At 43.8% G+C, this 19,681-nt stretch overlaps 1 protein-coding gene across 3 annotated transcripts in view; it reads left to right on the top strand.

Annotated features, from left to right (window-relative positions):
• Positions 1 to 10,744, top strand: part of Ak4 (adenylate kinase 4) — a 57,730-nt gene extending 46,986 nt beyond the window's left edge. For all 3 annotated transcript variants that reach the window (XM_031377951.1, XM_031377952.1, XM_031377950.1), the window contains exons 4-6: positions 4,018 to 4,190; positions 6,639 to 6,757; positions 7,221 to 10,744. In XM_031377951.1, coding sequence (XP_031233811.1) covers positions 4,018 to 4,190; positions 6,639 to 6,757; positions 7,221 to 7,335 — 407 coding nt within the window. In that variant the 3' untranslated portion in view covers positions 7,336 to 10,744. The remainder of the gene's footprint in view (positions 1 to 4,017; positions 4,191 to 6,638; positions 6,758 to 7,220) is intronic.
• The last annotated feature ends 8,937 nt before the right edge of the window (positions 10,745 to 19,681 follow it).

Below are 19,681 nucleotides of genomic sequence, written 5' to 3' on the forward strand. Positions count from 1 at the left end.
TCAGATAAATTGAAATCATGTAACTTTTCTCATCATAATGCAATAAAAGTTTAAAAAAAAAAAGAAAATGTAGGGTGCTTTTGGCAGTTGGTGGGTGCTGGGGGAAGAAGAGTCAGTTTTCTTCCACAGTGTGGATCATGGTAGGTTACCCATGCTCCAGTAAATGGTGCTCTACAACTATGCACACATAGGAAGCACTAATTGGAATCAATGGGTGTAGTGGCTATTCCTGGTTTTCAACTTGACTATATCTGAAATGAACTACAATCCAGAATTAGAAGGCTCACCTGGCCCTAATCTGGAGGCTGAGAGATACAAGTTTCCGACCTGAATCTTGGCACGGAGATCTTGAGGTATAGTGGCTATGAATCCCAGGGGATTAAGATAGAAAGATCTATGAGTTCAAGATCATCTGGGATTAAAGGTGTGGTGGCACACACCTTTAATCTGGGCCACACCTTTTGCTGGAGACCTATATAAGGACATTGGAACAAGGAAGGCTCTCTCTGCTTCGCCTGCTTGCCTTGTGGGACTGAGCAACTGTTGGATCCTTGGACTTCCATTCACAGCTGCTGCCGACCATTATTGGGAGTTGATTGTTGGGAGTTGGACTACAGACTATAAGTCATCAATAAATTCCTTTACTACATAGAGACTACCATAAAAAAAAAAAAAAAGTGAACCAGGACCCTCCTACGTGCTGGGAACAGGTTTTTGCTACCCTGTTTAGCTCACAATTTTTGAATTTTGAAAGCCCGGATTATGTCTGATAGTTCATCGCTAACTCATAAACTCTTACGTGCAGGGCCGCTTATTATACACATCTCTTGTATTTCATAGACATTGTGTTCTAGAGCAGTGGGTCTCAGCCTTCCTAATGCTGCGACACTTTAACACAATTCCTCATGTAGTGACTCCCAGCCATACAATTTTATTTTGTTGTTATTTCCTGACTGTTACTTTGCTACCGTTATGAGTCATACTATAAATATCTGATATGCAGCTGCCAAAGGGGTTGTGACCCAAGGGTTGAGAACCACTGTTCTAGAGAACCCCAGGACACTGCAGTGAGCAAGGGGCGAGGGGCTGTAGCGCACCTGGTACAGAAGGGACTATAGAGGCCATAGCTCTTACCAAGCATGCCATTTACTCTTTTTATTGCCTTAATGAGGGTGGAATGAGATGGATTCAGAGGTTGGAAACATGGAACAGTCACATACGGGGCAGAGGACAGGGCCCCTGAGATGCAGGGCTCGTTCACAAGGGGCCAACTGGGGCAGATATGTAAGGCTATATTGCCTTACAGAGCTGCACGGTTGCATCCACTAGGCAGATCTTCCTGAGCATGTGGCAGTAGACCCTGACTCTGTACCTCCCTGTGAATACTCTGCAAGTTAGAAAACCAGATGCAGGCTGATTCCATTGCCCTGTTGCTGAGGCCTTCCACTCTAGTTGCCCTCCTCAGACTCATGTGGAGGTTCGGAGGACCAGGTGCCAAGTCCCAGTGGCCAGAAGGAATTTAGCCACTTCTCACTGTACCTCAGAAATCCTTAAGGATCTGAGGCAGACCTGTTGGTGCTGTGGTTAGTGGTACAGTGTGGTAGATTCAGAGAGGTTTCAGCTTTCCACCTCGAGGTTGTTTGAATGAGCTAGGCGACAGCATGTCTTCTAGATTGGATTAATATGTGGTGATGAGTGTGGAAGGACAAGTTAGATAATTCCTGTAAGCTGTGAAGCCATGCTAAAGGGAGAGGCGGGTATTGAGTTTGCTCTTCACTCTGCTGGGATATTTAACCATACAGTAGGTAGCTAGCATACTGCCATCCCGTTCTTTAGGACACTCATTTGCCAGTAATTCTCTCTCCCTTTCCCTGATACTATCGGTGAAACTGGGCCCTCTTCTGTAGCCACACTATCCTAAAATTCACAGCAGTCCTCCTGTCTCAGCTCCTCCCAAATGTTGATTACAGTCAACTTCCAGTTCTAAATCTCATATTTGTGAAGAAGTTGTAAATGCTGCCACCTGTTGGCCAAATGTGCATGTGCATCCAATTCACTTTCAGCATCCCTGCCCAGGGGGCATCTCCCCATGTTCTGGGCTCTACCCAGGTCTCAGGGGCTGTCAGCAACTTAGTTTAGTGGGATAAGTACCATGCTGGGTTGGGAGTGTGTCTGGGGTCACTTTTGTGATGAGTAGTAGCCTCTTCAGTCAGATTCATATTTCCTCTCTCTCCCTCCCCCTTTCTCCTTCCCTCTAGCTTCCTCTCCTCTTTCTCCTTCCCTCTCTCCCCCCCTTATGTGTGTATGCATGTGCACATACAAGTGCCAAGTTTTGAATCCAGGGTCTTACATCCTCCCTCTTGCTGAGCTTCTCTCCATGTCCCCAGAAATAACTCCTCTTACTTAGACATGGATTTGTCTATTCAAAGATTTTCATGGATCATGTTTTAACCTTGGATTTATATGAGAGGTTCTTTTCATAAGCGGATATCCTAACGGTTCAATCATTGTTCCAGGAACTTGAATCTCATTCAGTTTCAAGGATAAATCTCTAAAAGGGAACTTGGATCAACAGATAATGAAGGCTAGCTATATAGATCAGAAAAGCAAAATGCCTACATTTCTTTAACACCCCCTTCCAGTCTGTATGAGTAGCTCATTCATATAGGTGGTCTTGATTGATAGGTCTTTATACAGTACTCCTGTCCATGTGTACATTTCAGAAATACATGTGCTACCAGTGGTGAAAGGGCCAGGCTCACCCGGCAGTGTTCTTGGCAGCCTATGGTGCTAGAATTACATCTGAATGCCTTGTGCTCAGACCTGGCTGAGGAATACTCCACCTACCACTTTTGGGGTCCAGATCTTAAGACTTTAGCTGGGCCTAAAGCTGAGGCTAAGAATCGTATTTCTAAAATCTTGAAAGTCGTTAAATTGCACTGCCCACTTTTCACAACCTCATGATCAAAGTGGCAGCCTGTTCTTCAGGACCTACAACAACAGCTCAGATGTCTTCAAAGGCTCAGACCATGTCCAGGGCTTTAGGATGCCACACCTACCCTAATAACGCTATTCAAGGCCTGTCACTTCTAACCACTGTTTCTGTAACGGCTGGGCATGAGCTAAAGGCAAGCCAGGCCTCCCTGTCCCACTTCAGCTTCTGTGGCTGAGTCTCCTCCTCATACCGTATTATTGAAGAAAAAAAGTGGCAGTGTATATGAGCCCAGATTATCTTGTCATTTTCCACATTTAGAAAACTGGACAGACCTGTAAATTTTGTAGCAACCAGATAGTTTCTAACGGGCTAACTTCTTTTGAAATCGGGCTTAACTTGTAGCCCTGACTGGCCTGGAACTTGCTATGTAGACCAGGCTAGCCTCAAACGTGCCTCTGCCTTCAGGTGCTGGGATTAAAGGTGCATGTCACCATATTCACTCAGGCTTAAATCTTTTTGGCTAACCTTCCTTTTTCTTTTCTTCCCTTCTTTCTTTTTCTTTTTGAGACAGGGTCTCACTTATTTCCCAAGATGGCCTGAAATTCACAACTCTCCTGATGTAGCCTCCCAAATAATGGAACCATGGGTGCTTGCTACCATTCTCCTGGCATATGTCAAGTGTGCCATATAGAGTCCTTAGGTTACATGGTACATAAAGTGTAGATAAAGACATCTGTTGATTCAGGGTTTCAAGGCCTATCGTTACTTGTGTTAACCCTAGAATAAATAACAGGCTATAAGAGCTCTAGGGACCCAGATAGGAGTCTGTATTCTCTCTTGAGCAGAAGAAGAAATAGGAAAAGTACATGTTGCCCAACAGCACAACATGGTGGTTAACAGGCTAGGTTAGAGGTTTTTTCAGTTCAGTGCAGTCTGTTTTGATCATGCGACTCCTTAGACCAAGCATAGAAGCTGGGCTATAAAAGAGTATACAGAGGTAACCTCTGTTAAATCCTTATGGACTATATAGATTTTATTATTCCAGGGCTTACAGTTGATTTTTCTGTTTCTTTGGCCCTTAGGATTCCCGAGGACATTAGTGCAGGCAGAAGCACTAGACAGAATCTGTGATGTGGACCTAGTCATCAGTTTGAATATTCCTTTTGAGACACTTAAAGATCGTCTGAGCCGACGGTGGATCCACCCTTCTAGCGGAAGGGTCTATAACCTGGACTTCAACCCACCTCAAGTGCTGGTAAGATATACTGTGCTGGATAGAGGACAGGAGTATGAGGTTGGGGGAGGGGAGCACGGAGAAAACATTGGTCAAACAGTATAGGAAAGAGTTCAGATTCAGTAGCCACCAAAGTGGTGAAAGCGAGGATTAAAAAACTTCATAAGACAGGGAGTTGCTGGCGACGACCTGGGGAAAGTGGCGCTCTCCTTGTTGGTTCATTAAACTATTGATGATCATTGATTGAGTGACTGATTGAGACAGACCTCTGTCTGATTAGTCCTTGATCTCAGAGTGCTGGAAAGACCCCTTTTAAAGCCAAATGGTAATGTACAGTTTAAAAAGGACTAAAAGCTTACATTTCTGTCCAGTCAACTGTTGTGAAGGTGGCCCGAGCAAGTGAAAAAGGTGTGATTATTTCAGGGATTATAGTGGCCAAAACGCAAATAAAAACAAGTGTTCATCTATAAGACTTTAAATAAAGTGGACAATAGGTGCATTATCTTTAATTACAGAGTTGGGAGAAAGAATAAACATGGTGCTTTCTCTGCCCTTCAGTGTTGAGGTTCAGAATCTCTGGGTCTTGTGAACATTCCATAAGAATTCTACCATTGACGTAGACCTCCGCCTCACTCCCCCTTGTAGGTGCCCAGGCTGCTTCAAACTCACAGTTCTCTACCTGGCCTTGGTCTCCCAAATGCCTGGGGTTACGGGTATGCACCCCATGCCTGCTGAGACTATCACTGCTCAGCTTTTTGTTGGCTTCTCCCTCTGCTCCCTGATGATGGCTGACTGAACTAATGCAGGAGCCCAGTTGGTTGCTCTTGGACTGGAGTAGGTGGCATGGTATCTTACTGGGTAAATCTTCATATGGAAAAAGCCTTGAGTGTAGATGAAGCAGTTAATGATTGCAGGGAGTTAAGCTGGTGTCACCACTTCTGGTCGCTGTTGGCCAGTAATGATGTCAAGTTCATGTGTGATGTGTCTCCTTTTTTTTTTCTTTCTCCTAACTAATTGATTTGTTTGTTCATCCAGTCTTTCATTCATTTCATGGTTTCACTGTGTTGGCCAGACTGGTCCTAGCCTTCTGAGTGGCTGGGTAAGTAGGAACGTGCCACTCAAGTGTAATCCAAGGTACAGTGATAGGAAAATAAATAGAGAGAGAAGAAAGGAGTTTGAAAATAAAGACAGGGAAGCAGAAGCCTATCTCATAGAAGCTGATCTTACAATACCCGAAAAGCTCTTCTTACTGGCACCCTACGTTCCAAAGGCCAGCTCCCCCTGAAAGAACATATAATTACAATTCCATGTGGAAGTGAATAGCCTGCTCCACCAGCCACTGGTGTCTTCCCAGGATAGAGTGAAGCTGCTGCCCTAGCGCTACTCTGCTACTTCTAGAAGCAGTGCTGTGTTTGCTGGTCCTCCAAAGTGAGTGCTAAGTACTGTGGCTCTCAGGTCAGGCATGGCCTCTCCTCTCCTGTCACACCAACATAATACCTTTGGTAATGGTGTGTATTATCGTGCATCGTCAGTGTGAATCCCAAGGCCCCCAGCTCCTGCAGGATTTCAGCGTGTCAAAGTCAGCTTTAGTGGTCCATCTGAGACCCCCGAGTCCCCGCCCCCCAGCCTGTCTGACAGATTTACATCTGAGACCCCCGAGTCACCCCCACCCCCCTGCCTGTCTTTGACAGATTTACGTCTGCAGCTTTCCCCAGAGAGGACAGCTGTGGGTTTGGGAGCAGAGCTCTGATGCTGCTATGGTGCTATGTGCAGGCAGCCATGCTTCCTAGAGGATTGCAAGTATGGGAAAGGAAATCTGTATGTAGCCCTGGCTTGTCTGGAACTAACTGTGTAGACCAGACCAACTATGTCTTGAACTCACAGACAGAGCCACCTGCTTCTGCCTCTGCTAGCATTAGAATGATTGTCTCTGATGGTCCTAGATATTAGCATCCTGCCTGTTTTCACCCTAGGACATGTCATTAATTTTAGAGACTACTCTATAGCAGTTTGAAAGTTGGCAGAGTTGGTACTGAACCAAAGTTTTGTTGTTGTCCTTTTATTACTGTTGTTTGTTTGTATATGAATGTGCACACATGTGGGTGCTGCAGCACAGGTGTGGAGGACTCAGGTCAATTTGCAGGGCTTAATTCCCAGCACCCACATGGCAGCTCACGACTTTCTCAACTCCAGCTCCAGGGGTCTGACTCCCTCATACAGACACTCATGCAGGCAAAACACCAATGCACATAAAATAACTAGATGTGTAAAATAACTCTATCATGGGATGTGTTTATAAGGATGTGAATAGTTAAGATTTAATGTCTTTTCAGGATATGAGGTCACAAAGAAGCCCCAGGCCTGTTGCATATGTGGTTGGAGTTCACTTTGGTCATGTGGTTGAACAAAAAAGACCTTGGGAATGCCAGTAATGGTTGGCCATGTTAATTGGCTTTTCTGGTATTTTAGGGGATTGACGACATCACTGGTGAGCCACTTGTCCAACAAGAAGATGATAAACCTGAAGCGGTTGCTGCCAGGCTGAGACGGTACAAGGATGCGGCAAAACCAGTCATCGAACTGTACAAGTGAGTGTGTGTGTGTCTCAGTGCATTCATAGCAAGGAGCCTGATGCTGGGAAGAGCACTGGACCAAGGCTAAGTGTAAAGGCCTATACCTCTCAGAAGGTAGATGAAGTGGTAAAGTCTGTTGTGTTTATTCTGGATCTATTAGAACATGAGGATTTAAATCTAGTTATCTCTCTGTAAAATTGTCTAGATTTCTCTCCTTTGGCGGGTGGAGTTGGCAGTTGATATTGAGGTTCCATGAATGTTATCCAGGTGTTCTGTCTTCCAGCTCCAGCCCTTAGCATCCCCAACCCTCGGTTTCCTATTTAATTGGCTCAGATATCTTGACATTCGTTTGTATAAATAAGTGATTCAGATTGACTAAGGCTGGCTGGGAAATTATAAATAGACTAGGAGATGGTACCTGCTTTCACCTTGGATCGTTGCCTGTCCTGATGCGTTGTTTATTTGGATTGTCTTTTAGGAGCCGTGGAGTGCTCCACCAGTTTTCTGGGACGGAGACTAACAGAATCTGGCCTTATGTTTACACACTTTTCTCCAACAAGATCACACCTATTCAATCCAAAGAAGCATACTGAGCCTGCCATGGGGAGAGCCAAGAAGACATGGTCGCCCACTCAATCATGCGTGTAGTCTTGGTGCCCTGGCCAGATTAGAAGCCAGCTGAGATAGCTTGCAGCATCTTTTCTAGTTTAAGTGATGAAGTAATGAGGAAAATCTAGTAGGTAGAAAAAGAGTTCAGGAAGAAGGAAACCCTCCTCTGCCTTTGAAAAGAGGCTCTGCAGGTGCATCACGCCCTTCACAGGAACGAATATAGACTGGATTTCCACCAGTGTTGAGCCATGTGCTAGCTATCAGAGCCTTTTTGCATGCAATGGTGGGCTCTCTGGTTTATCCCACCTCCCACAGGCTATGAAACCACAGCACTGAATGCCTGAGAACTTGAAGGGCTCTGGTCCTGGCTTGTCCATTGCCATACGCTCTGACAATTGACGCTAATTGCACTCAGTGGTTGCTTTTCCCCAATGACTGTTTCTCCCTGGCTCTCCAGACATCCTCGTTTCTCTTGTCTGAATCTTCTCACCTGCTTGCTCCCTTCTCAGGCTATTCAGGACCATGATAGCTTCTGCATTGACCCCTCCAGTTTCCTTTATACAAACCGAGAAGTAGGTGACTGAATTCAGTCTTCTCCTCCTTTCTGGGAGCTGATCCAGGCAGAAGGCTTACTTGGTTTAAACAGCAGCTCTATCTTGAGCCCACTCTGTACCTTTTAATGTTTAAAAAAGATTCCCCTGAAGTCTTCAGGGTTCTCAAAAAACAAGGGAAATGCTTACTTACAGAAATGTGGGGTGATTGTATCTTCTGTAGAGAAGTAGTAGTATTTGTATGGAAATCACTGGACTAATGAGATGGTTGGGTTCAAGGCAAGATGAATATTGAACATGCTGCTAAATACTAACGCTGTCAGTGTTTTTCTTCTGTGAGTGACTCACCAGACGGTAAGAGGTCAGTAAAGGGAGCAAGCCTGAGGGCTTGGAGCATCTTGCACTAGATGTACACAGCACCTGCACTGAGTAAGACAGCTTTACCATTTTTGAGAACTCAGAATCCTTTTGCTTGTTTTCTTCCTATTCCAAAGATGCAGTCTCTAGGTGGCCATAAAGTCCAGAAAGGAAGATACCAATATCTTGTCAGTCATTATGTGTCAAGAAAGCATTTGTAAGGCTCACCTCCCTGGATACCAGACTTGTCAGCCACCTTGTTATAATTATTACTCTTCTCTGGGAAGAGCACGGAAGTGTCTTCCCACTGCCTTAAAAAGGTGTCCTGCATCCGCCTGTCCCCAGGAGGTGGTCCTCCATTACTGGTGGTGATTTAGTGTGCATCTCATAGTCTGTCTGGGGTCAGGGTGTGGGGTCGGCTTAGCACTTTAGTGGTATTGAGACATTATTCCATTCTGAAGATGTCGTGTGAATCCCTAGTCCATTCACTGCGTGTGTTCTGTGCTCATGGCTCTGTCTGCCTTCCTCTACCGCCTGGACTCTTGTGGTCCCTCTCTGTCGTTTTTCATCCGCATGTTCTGTGTCTGCCTTAGTGGAGACGCAGGCCAGCATCCCCCACTCACGTTCTCAACACAGAGACAGAAGCTTCTGGAGTGCCGCGGTGCATGGTGCAGGTCTGTGACTGTCTGGGCATTGTCACGATGATGATCACTTTGGAAGCTTCCATTTGGATGTCACTTGGTAGGGGTTGGGTGATAAAAGCCCAGGCTTCCTGGAGGAGCAGGTTGGGAGTGGGAAACCCTGAGATACGATTCCCAGGAACCAAGGGAAGTAGAGAGTTAAAGGGATTCAGGTAATTCAAGAGAGATGCGAACACTTCAAACTTACTTCTTCATCTCTTCTAGCGTCTGGGGAGAGCAATGGGGTGTGAGCAGGCCCTTGCCTGCACACTCTTGTTGCTCTCTGTATTTCAAGCTCAGTAGCCAGACTACGGCAATCAGCACTGGGACACCAGGGTCAAAAGAGCAGCAAGGGGCAACAGCATCTTTCCCAAAGTCCTGGGTGATTTCATGTCCATTGGTGGAAAGGTGTTCTCTGCAGCAGACATGGCTGTTCTTTCCTAAATGATTTTGTGGAAATGGTCATTAATACTGGAAGTGTCTTGACAAAGGTGGAATGGGAGGAGCGGCTTTTCCTTCTGAAGCCACACACGGCCAAGAGTCTGGGTGGTCTCCTGAGATTCTGACTTTACCTTCACAGGCGCCTCGTTCAGTTTGCTCCCCACAACCCTCTTGCTTAGAACTTGGGAAAGACTGCGTGTTTATTCCTCCAGTATTTATGATAAAAAGGTGCTATGAAGGAGGCCTTCTGAGTGAAGTGCGCGCTCTCAGGACCTTTATACGCATTGTGGTGAATCTTCCCAGGCACACCCAATATTTCCTATAAACAAGAGTCCAGGAAACGAAGTCTTGCCCAGGCTCTTTGTATGAGTAAACAGTAGAGCTATGACTCAGTCCCAGGTTTTCCTGCTTCAGAATCCTTTGACTTTTTACTGGATGTTAGCTGTTTGTCTTGACCTAAGCAACCTGGGGCCATGAGCCTGCTTAGGTTTGCTTGAGGGCTCAGGGAGAGTGGCTGCATGAGGCTATTTCTTTTATACTCTTTGCCTGAGCAAAAGGAGTTGCTAAATATAAGGCATTAAGGCAGGCTGGGTTTGGACCAGGCTAATCTGCCTCAGTTCTAGGTGTCAGGAAGCCATATGAAGGAAAGCTGGCATCTATTGAAACATTAAATTTAACTATAAATGGTACTCTTATTTTTGGTGTGGCAAACTGCACAATTCTTGCCAGAATAAATGCCATCAACTGCCTCAGGGCACTCCTTGGTTTGACCATTCTGTATGTGGTTGAGTGTGAGGGAGACAGGCTAAGTAAGCCATTGCCCAGACTCTACATAGACTCCCTCTAGTGACAGACAATTGTAGGAAGCACAGTGTCTTTTCTTTCATTGAAAGGCTCTTGTTTAAAACTTTTGCAAGAAGTACTGCACCTTCTCTCTGGGATTCAGGAAAAGAGAAGAAAAATGGAAAACCCCAGGCTTTGTGTGAACTGCAAGAAATGGTAGGGCTCAAGGCTTCTCTAGTTTTATGAGAACTTGTACTACTGAATTTGCAAATTTTGTTTTTTGAGCTGGACAGATCTCTGGGGGACTATGTTGAGCTATAATGGCATTTCACTGTGATCCCCCGAGTTCAAGCCAGTCTTCAACTCAGTGTTGGCTTAAGTTTCCCCAGAGCTGACACGTCAGCTTTTCTTCAGTGACAGTTGGTGTTCCTCTTGATTTTGGTATATGTGCTTAATTCAGAGTCTATTCTGTATACACTATCCTAACTATTCATTGTATTAATTGATTTTTTTTTGTTATCTTGCTTGAAGATTGATTTGTATTGAATTTGATAGAAATAAACATTTTTCTGCTTAATATACGATGAATTCATTTATTCTTTGTATTGCTGTTTATACCCTGTAAAGCTTCACCAGTTCTCTCTCATTTGTACCACTTGGTAGTTTTTCTATTATCCACAGTTGTCTGTGATTTGCAAAATGAGGCAAACAATGTAACCTACACAAAGTAATGATGGCAAAGCAAACGTGCTCCCAGTCTTATTTGTCTTCCTGCTGTGTCACTGCTATGTTCATGTGCCCTCGTGTTCCCTGTTTGCCCTGTCCTTCACCTGTTAAACCTGGAGCCCTTTGCAGGGTTGTTTGTTGAACTGGGGCTGTGAAAGAAGTACCAAAGTGCCCTTTCAGAAGAAACCTGAGAATTTGAAGGCACAGCCCTGGCCTTTACCAACCATGGTATGGCCTTCTCACCTGGGGGGCCCTTTCGGCAGCTAAAACCAGCTGTAAGCAAGTTCTAAACTCATGTCTCCAGGAAGGATGGGGAAGTCCATTCGAATAGGATGACTGCGTGGTAAGTTGTCATATAGTCGAGACACTCACACTCCCTCATCTGGAGAAGTTTACATCCCTTACATCCCTGCCCTCTGGGCTCCTTCATACGTGGGCATTTCCTTGCTGCAGGTATTAAAAGAAGAAGACAGATTGTGCCACTTTAGAGCTGATACTGGAAGAGTCGGAGGTCTTGTAGTGATCTGGGCAATGCTATGGGGCTGTAAGGGGGAAGCGCACAGTAGACATGTACCCAGTCCAGAATGGGCGAGTAGTATCTGAAATTAAAAATTGGCTTTTAAAGGCCATGGAGACCTTAGTTAAATTTAGTTTTTAAAATATTTGGGTTGTCCCTGTATCAGGGAGAACTGGGAGTCCGTTCTCTTCCCAGGTAGGTCCCAGGGATCAAACTTGGGTCATCAAGTTTGATGGCAAGCACTTTTGCCTGCTGAGCTATCTTGGTGGCTCTGGGTTAGTCTATTACTGCAAGATGGCATAGCCTAAGGGAGCTGAGCCAAGGAGAGTGTCATGTCATCCAGTTATTGATTTGTCAAACCTCATTATGTTCTAAGCATACAAAAGTAAATAGATGTTTGCCCTTGATGTTCCCAGCTGTCTGGAGAACATGTGTAATTAGAACTATTAGAACTCACCCATCCATTGAGAGAAAGAATAGCAGTAACTAACTTAGCTGAGGGGAAGCCAAGGAAGGATTGATATTTGAGCTGAGTTGTGCTAGAAGGAATCCAGGCAGATGCAGTTGGGTGTGCAGGGTGGTTTGAGTGTGTATGACCAGCAGCATGGAGGCCACGTCAGCAGCCTGGGGAACAGGCTGGAGTGGCCTGGAGGTGGAATGGGAAAGGCCTTGGATTTTGTTGGTGGGAGACAGTATAGACTGCCAGAAAGTATGTCAGATTTACATGACAGTAAGTCAACACTGATGTGAGCTAAGGAGTTCAGTTGAAAGGGATGGCTAGGCTGTAACAGGAGGGAAAAAAAGTATATGCTTCAGTGGAGAAGTGAGGATAAGATGAGAAGATGACTGTAAGCTTGAGGCAAAATGGAATGATGCTCTGTGGCAAAGTAGGGAGCCACTGCTCCTAGCCTGTTGCTACCACTAGTGTAACGTGGACTATTGTGGCTCCATCATCCGCTTTCCTCAGATAAACCTGTACTTGGTGTATGTTTAACATTTCAAAAATTTAAACATTGCATTGCTGAAGAAGCAGAACCTTGTGGGCCAATTTTAAGTTAGGCAAGATAAAGGAATGAGGGTCATCCTGGTGACTAGTCTGAGATAAGGTTTTGTATGTTATTGATTGGGAGACAGTCAAAAAATGGTGGCGGACCTTAGGATTCTGGGTAATACATGTGCCAGAGAGCACTGTATGCTTCAATCACTGGTTTATCTCACTAGAGTTCAGCTGGGTAGACCTACCCTACTTCACTCTGATGCAGGCTGGCTTTGACCTCTGAGGCCTTGGTTCAGCCTCCCACAACACATCCTGTTTCATACTAATTTTAAGCCAGGAACTTATGAGCATCTCAGTAATAAAGCAGCAACCATTGCCAGACTTAAGGAAACCCGTTTAAATCATGTGTGTGTGCAGATGTGAATGCCATGGGAGATGCTCAAACTGCAGGCTGTCTGATGCCAGTGGTTGGCCATGAACCAGTGATAAGCTGAGTCATGATGAGCCCGGATGATAAGTTCGGCCAAGCCTGTCCACTCAGTAAGTGGTTAAAGAGACCTCACTTAGGGCGACTCAGCTCTTCTCCCTCATTTTGACTCCCATCATCAGGTACTTGACCACACGATCCACCTACCTTGGTTCTTGGTGAAGATGACTCTTTGGGGTATAGAGCTATGACACATGAACTGAGAAGGAACTAAACTGTTGTGTTTCTTCTGCATCAGGATTTTCTATCGGCCAGGGTTCTGGTGTCAGTCCCTTTCACAAGCCTGGAAAGCCTCCAGTGGAGAGACTGTCTTGCATCTGGTCATAGACTTTCTCTATTCTACCATCTAAGGTCATGGAAGAACACAGTTTTCTGACAAGGAGTGATCAGGAATAGAGAGATGAACTGCCAAGTCCAGATCTATGAGGCTAGAGCAGCCGCTGTCTTCAGAGAGATTGTCTGTGTACAGGGACAGTCTAGATCCATCAATTGTAACATCATTAAGCATACCATTCCAGATGACTGGACACAGTGACAGCAGGACAAACAGACTACCCTGAAAACATTGGTCATAGGATTTTTCACAGTATTCTGAGCCAACATGGTTAGTAAGAGGAAGGAGAGCATTGCTTTGCCCTGAGAGCCATTTTCTCTCTCAGTGTATTTAAACTTGCCCTGTATTAGCCTGCTTACTTGTTTGGCTCTACTTGTCTCAATTGGTCTTTCCATCTTCGGTTTATTACAAGGAACTGATGCATTTCCACATGAGAGTTGTCTTAGTTAAGGCTTTCTTGCTGTGAACAGACACCATGACCAATGCCAGTCTTATAAAGAACAACATTTAATTGGGGCTGGCTTACAGGTTCAGAGGTTCAGTCTGTTACCATCAAGGCAAGAACATGGCAGCATCCAGGCAGGCATGTTGCAAGAGGAGCTGACAGTTCAACATCTTCACCTGAAGGCTGCTAGTGGAAGACTCACTTCCAGGCAGCTAGGATGTTCTTAAAGCCCATGCCCACAGTGACACACCTACTCCAAGGCCACACCTCCAAAAAGCGCCACTCCCTGGACCAAGCATATTCAAACCATGACAAGAGTCTTGCCTAAAATTTTATCAATATTGGCATTTAAAGTTTTATCAGAAAAAACAAGGACTCTGAAAATAATAGCTACTTAGAAGTCTGAGCCATTCCATACATCTTTCAAAAAACAGAAACCAACAAAAGCAGGATAGTGTCATAGTTAATTCATTTATAGCCAGGACACAATACTGCAAACTCCTATTTCATTTGAGTGGAGTAAATACCCAAAATCAGTACGAGCTCTGTTGCTCTTGTGGAAATGGGATGATAGGCAGGACTTATAAGGAGAAAAACCCATAGCAACAGATTCCAGGAAATCTAAGATACTAGACTTTCCCTAGCATTACCCTCCCCCCAAATACCGTCCATTAAGAAATAATATTTCAGGAGGCTGGTTCTGTAGCTCTGTAGATTATTTATAGCATGTTTGAAAACCTGGGTTTGGATAACTGGTACCACATAATTGTGCTTCGGCTTGATGGTGTCTGATGTTAATACACAGTAATAAAAAATATATTTTAGTGCACCAACAGCAGAGGGTGCTGTTCAGTAAAGCTCCATCGCTATATAAACACCTGGAGCAGGAAAATCCAGCATCTGGAGAAGGAGCAGAAAAAGCAGCCACTAGCCACACAAAATTATTCTTACTGTGTGTGTGTGTGTGTGTGTGTGTGTGTGTGTGTGTGTAGATGCCACTGCTCATGTGTAGAAGTCTGAGGACAACCTCAGTTGGTTTTCTTATTTTACCATGTGTATCCTTGAAATCAAACTGGAGCTTGGCAGTAAGTGTCTTTACTCCCCAGTCATCTTTCCAACAATCTACGAATTACTTTTAAAAGGAAATAGATTGGGGATCGAAGTTCTATAGCTGATAAAGAATATCCAAGACCTAACGTCAGAGCAGAGGAAATTGTAGTATACCACTCACTCCAACATGGATCAAACAGAATCAGAGAAGCAACAACAGAGAGACATGAAGGACACCACCATTCAGAAATTCAGTCCTGTGCAGGACACAAGAAGAAAGCCATTAAGAGTTGAGTGAGGAGCATGAAGTGAGACAAGGGTCTTAAGAAAGAACTTACAGGGTGTATGATAGAGTCCAGATTCAACAAGACATACAAGGAAGATGTGGACATAGAGGATGAAAACTCATAAGATTAAAACAAAATGATAAAAAGGAGAAATGTTCAGAGAGAAATAGCTATAAGGGATGGAGAAGGCCCAACACATTTATAAGTGGATCTCTGAGAAGAAAACAAAACCAACTCAAGACCAACATTCTTATAAAAATAGATTTCAAAATTCTGAACATGTATATATCTATAAAGCATGTTCTAGAAGTTCAAGATTTAACTCAGAATGCTTAGCATTAAGACATTCTTCAAGAAACATGAAAATGTGGACATCCATGCAGAAAGTCCAATCAACTTATAATAGGCAAGACAAGGGGATAATACTGAAGAACAGAGGCATCCAGCTCGCTGACCCTCAGTTGTCAGGGATATAGATAAGTAGTCTTCAATACACAACACATACTCTGATGCATAGTCCTCACTTTGGTCTCTGCTACTTACTACTAATTACACACAACTACATACTACTACTGTTCCGTAATCATCTAAACCAGAGTGGAATGAATGGAGAGAGGACAGCCAGAATTTGGTGTGTATACACTTTATTTTACTGAAGAGACTAAAATGAAAGTAGTCATAAAACAGTGGAAGTGGAGTGCAAAAGAAGAATATGAGAATGAAGCAAAACAGGAGTGTACACTAAGCAACTGTCTTAGTTAGGGTTTTACTGTTGTTAACAGACACCATGACCAAGGCAACTCTTATAATGACAACATTTAGTTGGGGTTGGCTTACAGGTTCAGAGGTTCAGTCTATTATCATCAAGATGGGAGCATGGTAGTGTCCAGGGAGGCATGTGGCTGGAGGAACTGAGAGTTCTACATCTTCATCTGAAGGCTGTTAGGAGAAGACTGGCTTCCAGGCAGCTAGGACAAGTGTCTTAAAGCCCACACCCACAGTGACACACCTACTCCAACAAGGCCACACCTCCTAATAGTGTCACTCCTCGGGCAAAGGATATTCAAACCACCACAGTTGCTATGTAGGAAATAGGTGAGATGGAAGGGTTTTGTTTAAAGCTGACAAATGAACTAGTTCAAGCCTGGGTAGAAACAAGATTATCAGCTCCCTTCATGCCAGCATGGTTTTGTGGGGGAAGGGAGGCAGTTAGTGGGTTGGCTGGAAAAGACAAAACTGCATTAGTATGGGAGCAAAGGGCTTAGATCAGTCACCAGGATGGAGGTTTCTTTCCCTTCTCATTTTAAAGATTGAACTATGGCGATGAACATCTAGCATTCTCAATATATTCTTTGTCATTGTCATTAACAATCAGCCTACCAGAAGAGTCGTCTTTGAGTCACTTTCCCAATTTTGTGTCCCCAAACATGAGAATTTTTGTTGTCTTTATATAGAGTTGCAAGGGATCAGGGTTCAGAGGCAACTTCAGTGAAGGGCCTGGAAGAGAAGGAGAATGTGTGAAGGAATTTTTAAGACAAGACTTTTGCAGTTAAATACAGAATTTCTCTCAGTGGCCAACAAAGGAATGGATAAAACAGCTCTCAACTTCATAACATGGAAACTGGCTCCACAATACATTGAGTATTGCGCTGGCTTTGGGCAGGTGATCTCAGGTCAAGAAGCTGTGTGAGAGTTATAAAAGCAGAAAATAGATGCAGCTAGCAAAGCCTTGGCCAAGAAGTGACTCACTAGTGGGGAGGGAGTACTCTCCAATTCTGAAGTTAAGAAAAGACAGGATATAAACAGTCACAGTCTTTACCGTCACTGTCATTCTAATGGCTCAAGTGACTCAGTGTTCTGATTCTGAAATGCTTCTGAAGAGAAATTAAAAGAGGGGGGAAAAAGGAAGGAACAGCAAAAATTTCTGAAACCACAAAAAAGAAAAGAAATTCAAGAATAACATCTAGTGAATTTGGGGCTGAAAATCTTGAAGCACGGCCCCACCCCTTCTGTGTGTTGTCCATCTGGAAGAGACTCCTTCTATACCAGAAGACAGATTCCTAGTGAGAGAAAAGTCTTCGTTAAGCCAATGACAAGGTAAGGAAAAATGGCAGGAGTGGGTGGAGGACAGAGGGTGTGGTCTACAAGAGGCTCAGCCACTTCCTACAGAGATGACTCTTAGTTGCTGGGTCTCACAAGAATAGTAAAGTGAGAAGACATTACTGACTCCCTTGATGCAGATCAAGGGCCCATTCCAGACATATGAGAATCCCCAGCATTAGAGGCCAGAGACTCAGTGAACACAGGATACAAAGGTGTCAAGTGGCAAAGGATGGATGGAAGGGGAAAAGAGCGAGCTGAATGAAATACAATTTTAAAAACTGATCATAGACACATCTAAGAGTCCAGATGGAAAAGAGAAAAAGGAAGAGAAGGTTAAAACCACATCTGATGGCAAAGAGAAAGACATCAGAAGAAATTTAGAAAAAGATGATAAATAAAATAAAAAACAAACAAAAAGTGAGGAAAGGGGGTGTCTTAGGGTTTCCACTGCTATGAAGAGACACTGTTACCATGACGACTCTTGTAAAGGACACCATTTAATTGAGACTGGCTTACAGGTTAGGAGATTTAGTCCATTATCATCATGGCAGAAAGCACAGCAGGATCCACACAGACATGGTGCTGAAGGAGCTGCAAGTTCTACATCTTGATATGAAGGCAGCCAGGAAGAGAATGGATTCAAGCTCTACTGGGTATAGCTTGAGCATGTATATGACCTCAAAGCTCCACCTCTACAATGACACACTTTCTCCAACAAGACCACACCTCCTCCAATAAGGTCACACCACCTAATAGTGCTACTCCCCATGGGTCAAGCATTCAAACACATGAGCCTATGGGGGCCAAACCTATTCAAGCTGCCACAGGGGGAAAATTAAAAGAGAAATCTAAGAGTGAAGATGAGGTCCAAAAATAAAGAAGGGGTTGTAGAAAATGTTAAAGGAAAGTCTGATTCAAAACAAAAAGATCAGGAAAGGGGCAGAAGTCAGGAGAAGATGCACAGAATCCAAATGTAGTGCGCATGAGCCTAGCTAAAGCAGAGGATAGCTGTAGAGAACATGCTCTAATCAAAAGCAAATAGGAAGCAGTAGAGCAAGGGACCACGGAAGAGTAGGCACGGAAGCAGGAGAGTGTGATCTAGAAGTCATGGAAGAGAGCTCAGTAGAAGAAAGGAGTACCATATAGAGAGGAATACAAGAGAAGAGGAAGGTCATGAAGCTGAGAGAGAGAACACAGGAAAATGGAGAAGATAAGAAAGAATCACATAGCTCAGAGAAAAAAGTCAAAGCAGAAATAAAGGGGGAAAAGCAATCAAGAAAATAAGAATTCATATAGAAATGAAAATTCTGAGTGTGAAAAAAAGAAGGTATTCTAAAGACCCTGGTCATGTTAACTCAAATAGTAGCAGGGGAGGAAAGACTGATAGAGATCAAAGCCAAGTATTATATTAGTTACTTTCCTGTTGCTGTGGTATTAGATTCCATGACAAAGGTGACTTAGGAGAGAAAGGGTTTATTTCGACTTATAGTTGTGGAGGGGTAGTCAAGGGGCAGTGGGAGCTTGTAACAGCTGGTAACATTGCTTCTACAGTCAGGAAGCAGAGAGATGGATGCTCATATTCAGTTCATTTGTTCCTTTGTATAGGGGCTAGGGTTTCAGCCTAGGGAATGATACCACCCACAGTGACCCAGTTTTCCAACTCTATTAACCTAATCAAGATAATTCCCAAGTCTCCAAGTGGGTCTAGATCTTATCAAGTTAGCCAATGAGATCAAATATCAGAAGTAGAAAAAATAAAGCTAAGCAGTCAGGACAACAAATTAAAGTTCTCTGTATTGGAAAACAAGGAGGCTGAGAAGGCCAGGTCCTGAGTGGAAAAAGATCAAAGACCAGAGGGACAAGAAAATGCCATGCACATGAAGAAAAAAAAAAAGAGCATAAATCAAGCAAGTGCCTATAGAGATGAGGACAAATATGTACATGAAGAGCTGTATAAACTTGTTTCCCTCCTGTCTCAAATTTTAAGTTTTAGAGACCTGAGGTGGATCTACTTCTTCTTGCTCATGTTTTGGGTGTGGTTATATGTTCGTCTTAAAATTTGTTATTACGTGTATTTATTTTTCATGTGTGCGCGTGCATGCACATATTCCAGAAGTATGCGGAGGTCAGAGGCCAGTCTGAGGAAGTAGACTCTCTCCACTGTGTAGGACCCAGAGAGGGAACTCGGTTCACCAGGGTTGCCTGAGGAGATGCCCTTACCTGCTGAGCCACCTCACTGTTCTCTTTGTTTTTAAAGGTAGACCCTACTGAGTTATTTTGAAAATATATAATTGCCTAGATATTTTATACTGCTTAAGTTTTTATAAAGTAGAAATGAGAAAAAATCAATAGAGGAATTGTAAAGAACATTAGTAAATATATATATCATATATTTTATATAAATAATTATATATATATATATATATATATATATATATATATATTTTATCAAGACAGGGCTTCTCCGTGTAGCTCTGGCAGTCTTTGAACTCAAATATCTGCCTGTTTTTGCTTCCAGAGTGCTGGAATTAAAGGTGTGCCACCACTGCCCCCCCAAATCTAAATGTCCAAT

The sequence above is a fragment of the Mastomys coucha genome, unplaced genomic scaffold (assembly GCF_008632895.1).
Source record: "Mastomys coucha isolate ucsf_1 unplaced genomic scaffold, UCSF_Mcou_1 pScaffold18, whole genome shotgun sequence".
NCBI lineage: Eukaryota > Metazoa > Chordata > Mammalia > Rodentia > Muridae > Mastomys > Mastomys coucha.